The sequence below is a fragment of the Hordeum vulgare genome, chromosome 2H (assembly GCF_904849725.1).
Source record: "Hordeum vulgare subsp. vulgare chromosome 2H, MorexV3_pseudomolecules_assembly, whole genome shotgun sequence".
NCBI classification, from domain to species: domain Eukaryota; kingdom Viridiplantae; phylum Streptophyta; class Magnoliopsida; order Poales; family Poaceae; genus Hordeum; species Hordeum vulgare.
The window spans coordinates 518,031,195-518,044,307 of NC_058519.1; the positions used below are offsets into that span (position 1 = coordinate 518,031,195).

Here is a 13,113-nt window from a genome sequence, read left to right on the forward strand (position 1 = left end):
ACGCACCACACACCGGCGAGCCGCGACATCACGACGCCCTGTGCCGCGCCAAGGCCCGAGGGGGACGACTCGCGCCGCCCCATCGTGCGAGAGGGGAAGAAGACGCCTCATCGCCGCCCGAGCCGGTTGGGCTTCGCCCATTCGAGCCCTTAGGCGACGGCGAGCGAAGGGGAGGCAGGAGGAGGCGACTAGCGGCGGAGTTCTAAGGTCCCTCCCCACCGTCTCGCGGGGCCGGCGTGGGAGGGTTAGGTCGTGGGAGTGTTGTCGCTTCAATCGGAAGATGGTCTAGACATTGGGTAGCAATTTGAAGGAGAGAAGCTCTCAGAGTGGAACAAATCTTTACGAATCCAAATAAGAGAGGAAGTGGTGGTAGGTTTGAAGATGGGTGACGCCGCATCAAAGAAATGACAATCCTAGTCCGAATACCCTAGCTGCTACTTCGTCATAACGAGTAACACTATAAGATCGTACTGCATGACGTTTTCAACGGAGCAACTCACATGTACGGTAGATCTCTCCGGTGGCCTAGAGAGGCCGACATGCGTGCCTATAGTATTTTACGCATTATTCGTATCACGGGGAACTCATGTGAACAAATGAACAATCGTCACATCAATTGATCGAATAAGATGCACGGGAAACCCCAAAATCATCAAGCACAACATTCCCCAAACGAAATCTATCAACTATACACGAATAGGGAACAACCCGAGGACCTAAACCAAACAAATCTTGAGTTCTTTTTGAATCGAGGGAGTATCTTTTACTAGTCTCCAAAAGAAGAAGAAATCAGCGGCGGCCAGCACCACTCGCGGGCTCTGTGTATAGCGCGTATATGTTTGACGGCGAGACAGAGAGATCAGCGATGGGCAGCAGCGTTCGCGTCGTACGATGGGCGGCACGTGGCCGGCCGGCGGTGGAAGCGGTGCATGCACGCCGGCCGACATTGCATCGCGTGCGGGCGCATGCATCGTCGTCGCCTCACCAGTCACCACCAACAGGCAGGCAGCTCGCCCCCCAAAATGCACCCACCGGTCCGCGCCAGGTTGGGCATCACGCCCTCGTGCTCCAGCCACTGCTGCACCTGCCAAACCTGAGGCGCAGGAGAAAACAAGAGCGCCTCGTGGCAGTATCGATCGACCTGGTAACTGTAGGTGAAAATTACTGGAATTAACTAAAGATCGACTAGACGTGAGGGTCAATTTTGATCTCAGTTACGGCCGGATGCTGAATCACCTTAACTTGTGCATGCACCTGCCCACCACAACGGCCAATTTTATGGGACAACTTCAAATCGATGCCATTTGCAGCATGTATGGTGAACTTGAGTTTCTGACGCTGATCATGTACGTTACTCGAGCTGGCCTGGAAAAAGAAAGATGTACACGGTCCCAAATAGATGTTCTCTCACCAAGATTCGAAGCACTAAAAACTACTGCACCACTTAGCCACAAGGCAGATAAAGTACGTACAGCGAAGGTGTACTTGAAACTACTATTACCTACGCTATTTTTACAGCTCTAACTTACACTAATTTTACTGCGTCGGCCGGGGGGTGGCAGTGTGGCGTCGACGACCAGGAGCCGAGAAGAACCGGCCGTGCATGCGCATGGCTGCCTCTGGATTCACAAGACATCAGCACAAAGAGTGGAGACTTTCTGCCCTAGCCTTCTTTTTTTTCGAAATGGCTGCCCTAGAATTTCTGGTTCTGGCTAGAAACGCGTACTACACGTTGAAGCTAGCTATAGTATAGGTAGACATGTATTCAAATACAATCTTTCAAACAAAAATAGTTAATATACATCCTGTACACACGGCTCAGCACATTGTGAAATTAATTAGATCTTGTGCTCTTGGATGCTTTGGGATGATATGATACACAGTTTTAACAGGCACGACCAGGATCACACCATTAAAAAGTCCTGTTCCTGCCTGGGGGTTCGTTAAACAAGACTATTACGGTGGTACGGTCATAACAGATGTTCTCTAGGTATCCTCAGCTAGCTTTGACTGGATCTATCCCTAGACCCCCATACTAGCCTAAAACACTGGCCATTGCTTTCCCTATAAAATCTCATCAAACCCAACCCTGTACCTTCTCTTCGACTCCTATTGACACACAAACAGGAAAATATCGAACACCATGAGCCGCAGAAGGATCAGCAGTGCAGTCCTCGTGGTTGCCTTGCTCCTCTCCCCATTGTTGCTCACGCTCTACCTTCCCACTGCTTGCGCTCGCCATGGTGAGTTCCCTGCTACTGTCTCCACCCATCGACGTATCTCTATCTGTATATATCCCCTGTTTGTTAATTTTGAGATTTGCATCCATCTCCTTTTAAATCTGGCACTTCTATATCTCTGCAGTGATGGTGCTCGGGGCAAAAGATGGCCTGAATATCGGAGGCCGCCGGCACCAGGTGGTTGGTGATGATGCAGGAAAGGCTGTCCCTGTCGGCGGCTCACGGCCAGTCAGGACGGTGGAGATGCGCGCGGCGAGGAGGCACCGGCGGGACGCGGCCGACGAGATGCACGACATGCTGAGGAAGGACTACGCCTATAGGGCGAGGGGCAAAAAGCCCATCCACAACGACGAGCCACTCGACGATGAACCCTAAATCAGACCCGTAGCTAGGTACTACATAGTTATACAAACTTAGCTAGCTAGAGCCGCTCTCTGATTTACTACTAGAAGTTAGCTAGATTTGCAGGCTTGCAGGATACATACATATAGCTTAGGTACTCAAATATTATGGAATAACAATGCCTGGTTGGCTAGGTAGCTTATTATTAGCTGGTCAACCTTAATCTAGCATCCAAGCTGCCCATCAGGTTTAGCCCTGATTTGCAAGAATTACAGATAGGAGAAATTCATGTGAAGAAGAGGCAATTTTGTGCATGATGTGCACGCTTGGGGGCTATGCTAACCTTGTACTATATGTATGTCAGTGTTACATTTAGCAATTTACATGTGGCTGTGTGGATTTTAGCAAGAAAATGTGTGTCAACATCCTCAGCTTATTTTTCTGCTTGTTGACATACGGGTCATGGGAAACCGAACCACTTTCTGGTGAATTTAATAGCTTTCACTATTGTTCTGTTTTCTCTAGGAATGCATTAAAATTTAAAATTGCTACTGCGAGAGCCATTGATCTATAAAATAATTTTTTTTAGCTTAGATTACTACACTCGAATTTTGGTGATTCTGAGAAATGCCACTGCAATTTCCAAACTTTGAGAAATGCCATTTCCAGTGGTATTTTTCAAAGTCTGCAGTGGCGTTTTTCAAAGTTTGCAAATTTTGCAGTGGCATTTTTCAAAGTTTGTAAATTACAGTGGCGTTTCTCGGAATCGCCAGAATTCCAGTGGCATTTATCCAATTGACCCTTGAATGTAATAGAAACTTTATTGACTCGGTCCATAATCTGAGGCTTATCCTCACGACTGCCCAAGAGCAATATGTCCTTGATGCAGCGCTAGGTGATGCATCACCCGAAACGACGACCCAAGCCGTTATAAATGCTTGACAGTCGCGTAAGGATGACTACTCACTAGTTCAATGTGCAGTTTTGTATGGATTAGAACCGGGACTTCAAAGACGTTTCGAATGTCATGGAGCATATGAGATGTTTTAGGAATTGAAGTTTATCTTTGAGAAGAATGCCCGAATCGAGAGGTATGAAACCTCCGATAAGTCCCATGCTTGCAAAATGGAGGAGAACGGGCCTGTCAGTGAACACGTACTCAGAATGTCTGGGTACTCTAACCGTCTAGCTAAGCTGGGGATTGCTCTCCCACAAGAGGCTATCACTGTCAGAGTTCTTCAGTCACTGCAACCTAGCTATAAGAGCTTCATGTTGAACTATAACATGCAAGGGATGAATAAGTCACTCGCAGAGCTATTTGTGATGCTGAATGTCTCTGAGTCAGAAATCCAGAAAGAACATCAAGTGGTGATGGTCAATAAGACCACTGGTTTCAAGAAAACGGCAAGGGCAAGAAGGGTAACTCCAAGAAGAGTGGAAAGACTGTTGCCCCTCCGACGAAGAAACCCAAGGTTGGACCCTTGCCAGAAACTGAGTGTTATTATTGCAAGGGGACTGGTCACTGGAAGCGAAACTGCCCCAAGTATCTGGCCGATAAGAAGGCGGCCAACGCCAAACAATGTATATTTGATATACATGTTATTGATGTGTACCTCACCAGCTCTCGTAGTAGTGCCTGGGTATTTGATACCGGTTCTGTTGCTCAAATTTGCAACTCGAAACATAAACTGCGGAATAAACGAAGGCTGACGAAGGATGAAGTGACGATGCGCGTGGAAATGGTTCCAAGGTTGATGCGATCGCCGTGGGCACGATCTCACTTCATTTACCATCGGGATTAGTGATGAACCTGAATAAATGCTATTTAGTGCCTGTGTTAAGCATGAACATTATATCTAGATCTATTTATTGCGAGACAGTTACTCATTTAAGTCAGAGAATAATGATTGTTCTATTTATGAGTAATATCTTTTATGGCCATGCACCCAATGTGTGGGGTTTATTCATGTCGAATCTCGATAGTGATGATACACATATACATAACATTAGACGAAAAGATGTAGAGTTGATAACGATAGCGCCACTTTCTTTTGGTACTGTCGCTTAGGTCATATTGGTGTAAAACGCATGAAGAATCTCCATGCTGGTGGACTTTTGGAGTCACTTGATTTTGAGTCACTTGACACATGCGGACCATGTCTCATGGGCAAGATGACTAAGACTCTGTTCTCCGGAACAATGAAGCGTGCAAGTGAATTGTTGGAGATCATACATACTGATGTGTGCGGACCGGTGAGCATAGAGGCGCGCGATGGATATCGTTATTTTCTCACCTTAACTGATGATTTGAGTAGATATGTTTATATTTACTTAATGAAGCAAAAGTCTGAAACGTTTAAAAAGTTCAAGCAATTTCAAAGTGAAGTTGAAAATCATCGTAACAAGAAGATCAAATTCCTACGATCTGATCGAGGAGGTGGGTATCTGAGTTACGAGTTTGGTGCTCACTGAAGATAATGTGGAATTGTTTCACACTTGACACCGCCTAGAACACCACAGCGTGATGGTGTGTCCGAACGTCTTAATCGTACTTTATTAGATATGGTGCGTTCTATGATATCTCTTACCGATTTGTCGTTATCAATTTGGGGCTATGCATTGGAGTCAGCTGCATTCACTTTAAATAGGGCACCATTAAAATCAGTTGAGACGACACCATATGAACTGTGGTATTGCGAGAAGCCAAAGTTGTCATTTCTAAAAGTTTTGGGATGTGATGCTTATGTCAAAAAGCTTCAACCCGAAAAGTTGGAACCCAAAGCGGAAAAGTGTGTCTTCATAGGTTACCCAAAAGAGACAGGTGGGTATACCTTCTATCTCAGATCCGAGGGCAAAGTGTTTGTCACTAAGAATAGAGTTTTTCTTGAGAAAGAGTTTCTCTCGAAAGAATTGAGTGGGAGGAAGATAGAACTTGATGAGGTTGTATAAGCTTTGCTTCAACCAGATGGTGGCGCAGGACAATAGAAGTTTCTGTCAAGGCTACACCAGTTGAAGAGGAAGCTAATGATGATGATCATGAAACATCACATCAAGTTGCTATCGTACATCGTAGGCCGACAAGTGCACGTACTGCTCCTAAGTGGTACGGGAATCCTGTCTTATGAATCATGTTGTTAGACAACAATGAACCTGCGAGCTATGGAGAAGCAATGGTGGGCCCGGATTACAACAAATGTTTAGAGGCCATGAAATCCGAGATAGGATCTATTTATGAAAACAAAGTATGGACTTCGGAAGTATTACGTGAAGGCCGAAAGGCCATTCAAAACAAATGGATCTTTAAGAAGAAGACAGACATGGACGGTAAAGTGACCATATATAAAGCTTGACTTGTGGCAAAGGGTTTTTCACAAGTTCAAGGAGTTGACTACGATGAGACTTTCTCACCAGTAGTGATGCTTAAGTCCGTCAGAATCATCTTAGCAATAACTGCATTTTTTGATTATGAAATTTGACAGATGGATGTCAAAACAGCGTTCCTTAACGGCTTTCTTAAGGAGGAGTTGTATATGATGCAACCGGAAGGTTTTGTCGATCCAGAGAATGTTGACAAAGTGTCCAACCTCCAGCGATCCATTTATGGACTGGTGCAAACATCTCAGAGTTTTTGGAGAAGCTTGTATTTACAAGAAAGTGAGTGGAATCTCTATATCATTTCTAATATTATTCTTAATGGGGGTGCGGTAAGCTGGTGCAGTTCCAAGCAAAGCATCGTAGCTGATTCTACATGCGAAGCGGAGTACATAGCTGCCTCGGAGGCGGCAAAAGAAAGTGTGTGGATGAAGCAGTTCATGACAGATCTTGGAGTTATGCCAAGTGCACTGGATCCAATAAATCTGTTCCGTGACAACACTGGTGCCATTTCTCTAGCCAAGGAACCAAGGTTTCACAAGAGGACTAGACACATGAGGCGATGCTTCAATGCCATCCAAGATTACATCAAGGAGGAGGACATAAATATTTGTAAAGTGCACACGGACTCCATGTTGCAGATCCACTGACTAAGCCTCTTCCACGAGCAAAATATGATCAACACGAGAACTGTATGGGTGTTAGCTTCGTTACATTGTAAATCACATAGAGATGTGAAGCTAAATTATTGACTCTAGTGCAAGTGGGATACTATTGAAAATATGCCATAGAGGCAATAATAAAATAGTTATTATTATATTTCCTGTTTCAACATAATTGTTTATTATCCATGCTATAATTGTATTGAATGGAAACACCAATACATGTGTGGATATATAGACAATACAATGTCCCTAGCAGCCTCTAGTTGACTAGCTCGTTGATCAAAGATGGTTAAGATTTCCTAGCTATAGACAAGTGTTGTCACTTGATAACGTGATCACATCATTAGGAGAATGATGTGATGGACAAAGACCCAAACTATAAACGTAGAATGTGATCGTGTCATTTTGTTGCTATTGTTTTCTGCATGTCAAGTCTGTGTTCCTATGACCATGAGATTATGTAACTCACTGACACCGGAGGAATGACTTGTGTGTATCAAACGTCACAACATAACTGGGTGGCTATAAAGGTGCTCTACATGTATATCCGAAGGTGTCCGTTGAGTTAGCATGGATCAAGACTGGGATTTGTCACTCCGTATGACGAGAGGTATCTCGGGGCCCACTCGGTAATACAACATCATAAACAAGCCTTGCAAGCAATGTGACTAAAGAGTTAGCCACATGATCTTGTATTGCGGAATGAGTAAAGAGACTTGCCGGTAATGAGATTGAAATAGGTATGGAGATACCGACGATCGAATCTCAGGCAAGTAACATACCGAAGAACAAAGGGAATGATATACGAGATTAACTGAATCCTTGACATAGAGGTTCAACCGATAAGATCTTTGTAGAATATGTAGGATCCAATATGGGCATCCAGGTCCCACTATTGGATATTGACCGGAAAGTGTCTCGGTCATGTCTACATTGTTCTCGAACCCATAGGGTCTCCACACTTAAGGTTCGGTGACGTTTTGGTATAGTTGAATTATTGATGTTGGTAACCGAAAGTTGTTCGGAGTCCCGGATGAGATCCCGGACATCACGAGGGTTTCTCGAATGGTCCAAAGACGAAGATTGATATATAGGAAGTATCCATTTGGCTTCCGGAAGGTTTTCGGGCATTATCGGTAAAGTACCGGGAGTGACGAATGGGTTCCGGAGTTCCACCGGTTGGGGCCACCCACCCGGGAGAGAACCAAAGAGGCCCAAGGGTGGCGCTGTAACGGCCAAGATGCGGTCCTATCCTTATTTTGTCGTGAGGGCCTCGACAAGGATAGTAACGCATCTCGTCGTTTCGCAAGAATGGATATCGTTACAAGTACATGTATTGAAAAGATGAGTGCAAAGAGTTGGCTTACACTTGCCACAAGCTACATCAGAGTCACATCAGTACAATTCATACAATCATCATGAAGAAGAGCAGGGTCCATCTACGAACGAAACCAAATGATAAAATAACGACGTCCATCCTTGCTATCCAAGGCTGCTGGCGTGGAACCCATCCTAGATCGATGATGATGAAGAAGAAACTCCAAATGAACAACCATCGTGCTCACGTCTTAATATCACTTTACATGTACCTGCAACTGGTGTTGTAGTAATCTGTGAGCCATAGGGGACTCAGCAATCTCATTTCCAAAGGTATCAAGACTAGCAAAGCTTAATGGGTGAGGTATGGTTAAGTGGTGAGGCTGCAACAAGCGACTAAGCATTTATTTGAGGTGGCTAACTTACGAGTACAAGAATAAGAGGGGGATGATCTACGCATAGCAGACATGAACTACTGATGATCAAATAAATGATCCTGAACACCTACTTACATCAAACATAACCCCACCGTGTCCTCAATCGGAGAAGGAGCCCACGAAAGAGACAGACACGATTATGCACTCAGTTGGCATATTCTAATTAAGCTTACTTCGAGTTATCTAGAACTGGATGTTAAACAAAGTTTTCACGTTGCCACATAACCATGAGCACGGTTTTTCGAAATATTTAACCCTCCAGGGGTGCTCCAACTAGTCCATCACAAATTACCACAAGCCACATAGAAATCATCGATCACGAAACTCGCGATCTCGACGGACACATTAGTGGAAAACCTCAACTCTGAGATTACCCAAAGCATCACCGGAATCTCGATGCACAAGACATTCGTCAAAGGTAAAACTAATCCAGCAAGGCCTCCCTACGTGTCGACGATCCTGATAGGAGCCGCGTATCTCGTTCTCAGGACACGATGGTTGGGCAGGACGTCGGGTTGGCTAAACCCTGGGTGACCAGGGGGCGCCGGACATCGCCCGGTTTGGACCAACACTCATGCTTATGACGCCCTCCGTTTAATCGTACGCTTATCATACACACAATGCATACGATCAAACTCAAGGACTCACGGGAAGATATCACAACACAACTCTAGACACAAATAAAACAATACAAGCTTCATATTACAAGCCAAGGGCCTCGAGGGCTAGAATACAGAAGCTCGATAAACACACGAGTCAGCGGAAGAAACAATATCTGAGTACGGACATTAAACATGGGATGCCTTAGAGAAGGCTAGCACAAAAGAAAACTCGATCGAACGAGGCGAGGCCTCCTGCCTGGGAACCTCCTAAACTACTCCTGGTCTTAAGCGGCCTCCACGAAGAAGACACCATCGGGGTAGCAGTCCTCGGCAGGAAACTCCATATCCTAGGCTCCATCATCTGGTCACAACAATGAATCAAGGGAACAAAGGGGGAGCAAAGCAACGGTGAGTACTCATCCAAAGTACTCGCAAGTATTACATCAGAACTATGCTAAGTATGCATCAGTATCAAAGAAGGGGGGGTATATGTGGACTGACTGCAACAATGTGAGAATAGAGAGAGAAAGCCTAGTCCTATCAAAGACTAGCATCTTCAAGGTCTTGCAGCAATAGACGAGAGTAGAGCAAGGTAACACAATTAATAGTCATATTGTTGCAGAAATATTAAACAAAGAGGTCATGCCCAGAGACCCTTCCTCGACTCCCTGCAAGGAAGCAATCCCAAGGCAACAATTCCAGTTAAGTAACAGTTGTAGTTGTATAAGATCAAGGCACAACTCCAAGTCGTCCTGTAACCATGGACACGACTATTCGAATAGATAAGTTCTTCCCTGCAGGGATGCACAACATATTCCCCAACGCGCTCAATAACACTCTAGCCGAACACACTTTTCTGGGTCCTGCCCGGCCTCGGAATATCGACACATCGCAGCCCCACCTAAGCTCAACAGAGAGGCCAGCCCGCTGGTCCAACTCCTAAGCACAGAGGGTTCGTGAGACCACTTGCCCTCCGCGCTCCTGCTCGATGCGAGGGCAGCTGATGTCAGTCCTAGCGCCCCCTTAATATAAGAGCGATGCATCTCGGGACCACTCGGGCTCGTGCCGCTACATCTCTGACGTCTGAAGAGCTTCGGCTGATACCGCGACGTCGAGTACCCATAATTCTTCCCACGCAGACGGTTAGTGCGTAATAAGGCCTTCAGACCAACCCAGATCAAAATACCCAAATCCATTATCATTTTAATTAGGTCATCGACACAAATACGCGGGAATCCACCCGCCTAACAACTAATCACCAATGATCCCAGCAACATGGTTGAGTAACTGTGTAGTTGTAACATCGGGGGGAATCTGAGGTATCACCCTCATTGGATTCCGAATGATGTATCCGTCAAGGTGGGCTTAGAGGAATCACTCTCGGGGGTACCACACTTGAGGGGTTGCACGACAGGGGCATCATCGGGAATGGTGAAAGACAAATCACCCTCGATAACCACGACCCACTAGCTGTACTACAGAGATATCATTAGGAGTACTTAGTGAGGTGTCACCCTCGGTACCCGATATTATCTCTGTAGCGTCGCACAAGTAAGGGGGTGTAAGTGTTGTGTTGGATCTGGCTCGTCGATCAGGGATCGAGATTTGAAACAAAGCGGGGAAAATGGACTACAGAGTCAGAAGAGATGACTGCTCCACCTATACTAAGCAGATTAAAGGTGCGGTACTCAAAGTAGCAGTTCATAAAAAACAGGCTATGCATCAGATATAGTAGCTAACTACAACAGTAGCAAAAATACTAATGCAAGCATGAGGGAGAAAGACATAGGCGATATAGGGATGATCAAGGGGGGGGGTTGCTTGCCTTGCTGCTCTACGGCAAAAGGCTGGTTGGCATGGTCATAGATGTACCCGGCAACAGCGTCAGTCTCGGGGTCTACCGGTAAAAAGAGGGGGGGGGAAACAATAAATAATAGCAACAGGTGCAACACTAAGCATGACATGGCAAGATGCATGCTAGGTATGAGCTAACGCAGCAACATCTGTCATAGACGGGTCGGAAGAATATCTGACGATATTTTCCGGGTCTCGGGCTACTACCGGTCAGACAAGAAACGATGGAAAAGTTCCATGTTTGCTATGCTAGGGACGCGTGACACACGAATGGACCGTGTATGTGGGTTTGTCTCGTTCTGCTGATCAACTTTCATGTTGAAAATATTTTGTTCTGACTTACGGATTATTTTATATTAATTTTTAAAGTTTTATTCAAAATTTAGAAATTAAAAACAGATTTAATTAATATGGCTAAATGGAATTATGACATCAGCATGATGTCATGCTGACATCAGTAGTTGACTGGTCAACTGACCAGTGGGTCCCGTGTGTCATAGACACAAGTTTTTAATTAGGTTTAATATTAATTAATCAGATTAATTTAGTGGAGGACCCACGTGTCATATTCTAATAGGATAATTATTTATCCTAATTAACTAATTAGCTTAATTATCTATTTAAATAATTAACTAATTAATTAAATAATATACCTATTTATTTATTTTATTAATAAAAACATATATATATTTTTCTTTTTATTTTTCTTTTCTCTACATACATGCATACCTATCCAATAGATACATACATACAAAATACATACGTGCATCTAATACATACATACATACATACATACATCTTTTTCATTTTTTATTTTCCCTCTCACTAACATCTCTCTGCTAACTCTTTGTGTTCCTTGTTCCTCTCTCTCAAGAGAGAGAGAGAGACAGAGGCAACTCCAGCTCCACATGCGCGGATTCATCGACGCCGGAACGAGACGATAATTGCCGGAACGAAACCGGGGCGGGGAAAGGAAGGAGAGGGTGGCCGGAGCCGCAGTGCCTCACCACCGTTGACGGGGAAGCAGAGGCTCGGTGTAGAGGTAGACCAGCGGGGAAGAGGATGAGGAGGAGGATGTCGGGGCGCGGTTCCGGTGAGGAGGAGCTTCGGTGGGGGGGGGGGCTATCCTGGTGAGGAGGAGCTTCGGTGGGGGGGGGGGCTATCCTGGTGAGGAGGGGGGCGGCCGAGGTAGCCGGCGGCGGGAGGAGGGCAGGCACGGACGGGAGGTGGCGTCACGGGGCGCGGGCGCCGGTGGCGGCGGCTCGAGGAGAAGCCGGGGAGGGGCCCCGGCGGCGTGCGAGGGAGAGCACTGATGTCCCACAAGCGTATGGGATCGCAGCAGTTTTCGAGGGTAGAGTACTCAACCCAAATTTGTTGATTCGCCAAGACGGGAAGCGAAACAATATTCTCAAGTATTAGCAGGTGAATGTGTCAGATTCAACCACACCTGAAAGATTAGTGTCTGCAAGCAAAGTATCAGTACCAAGGTAGTATGATAGCAACGGTGCCAAGAAAATCCTTGCTGACGGGATGTTAGTGCCGCTTACCTAGCCCGGCAACGGCGCCAACAAAGTCTTGCAACAAGTAACATCGGAGTAGTAAGGAACAGTAGTAGCAGCAGCAGCAAAGTAACAAGTAACAACAGTAGTGACAACAGCAGCAAAGTGGCCCAATCCCTTTGGTAGCAAGGGACAAGCCTAGGCAAAGTAACGTAGCGAGAACTAGTAGTAAAAGACTCGTAGGTAGTGGATCGGTGATGGATGAGTCTGACGGATGTGATTCATCATGTAACATCTATAACACGGAGAGATATGTAACTAGCTCCCGTTCATCAATCTAATGTAGGCATGTATTCCGTATGTAGTCATATGTGCTTAGGGAAAAGAACTTGCATGACATCTATTGTCCATCCCTCCCATGGCAGCGGGGTCCTAATGGAAACTACGGGATATGAAGGTTCTCCTTTTAATAAAGAACCGGACCAACGCATTAACACGCGGTGAAGACATGAACTCATCATACTATGGTCATCTCCGGGAGTGGTTCCGGCTATTGTCACTCCGGGGTTGCCGGGTCATAACACATAGTTGTAGGTGACTACAACTTGCAAGATAGGATCTAAAACACACATATATTGGCGACAACATAATAGGTTCAGATCTGAAATCATGGCACTCGGGCCCTAGTGACAAGCATTAAGCATAGCCAAGTAGTAGCAACATCAATCTAGAACATAGTGGATACTAGGAATCAATCCCCGTCAAGAACTAACTCGATTACATGA

General features: G+C 45.6%; 1 protein-coding gene across 1 annotated transcript; it reads left to right on the forward strand.

Moving 5' to 3' along the window:
- Window positions 1-2,056: 2,056 nt before the first annotated feature.
- Window positions 2,057-2,965, forward strand: LOC123430393. Its single transcript, XM_045114260.1, has 2 exons — window positions 2,057-2,243; window positions 2,365-2,965. The coding sequence occupies exons 1-2, from the start codon at window positions 2,144-2,146 to the stop codon at window positions 2,613-2,615; spliced, it is 351 nt and encodes a 116-aa protein (XP_044970195.1). The 5' UTR covers window positions 2,057-2,143; the 3' UTR covers window positions 2,616-2,965.
- The last annotated feature ends 10,148 nt before the right edge of the window (window positions 2,966-13,113 follow it).

Excerpts from the sequence above, each read along its gene's own strand:
- LOC123430393 (XM_045114260.1), top strand. The coding sequence starts at position 2,144 with ATGAGCCGCAGAAGGATCAGCAGTGCAGTCCTCGTGGTTGCCTTGCTC. Across the intron at positions 2,244-2,364 it reads CACTGCTTGCGCTCGCCATG|TGATGGTGCTCGGGGCAAAA; the intron begins GTGAGTTCCCTG and ends ATATCTCTGCAG.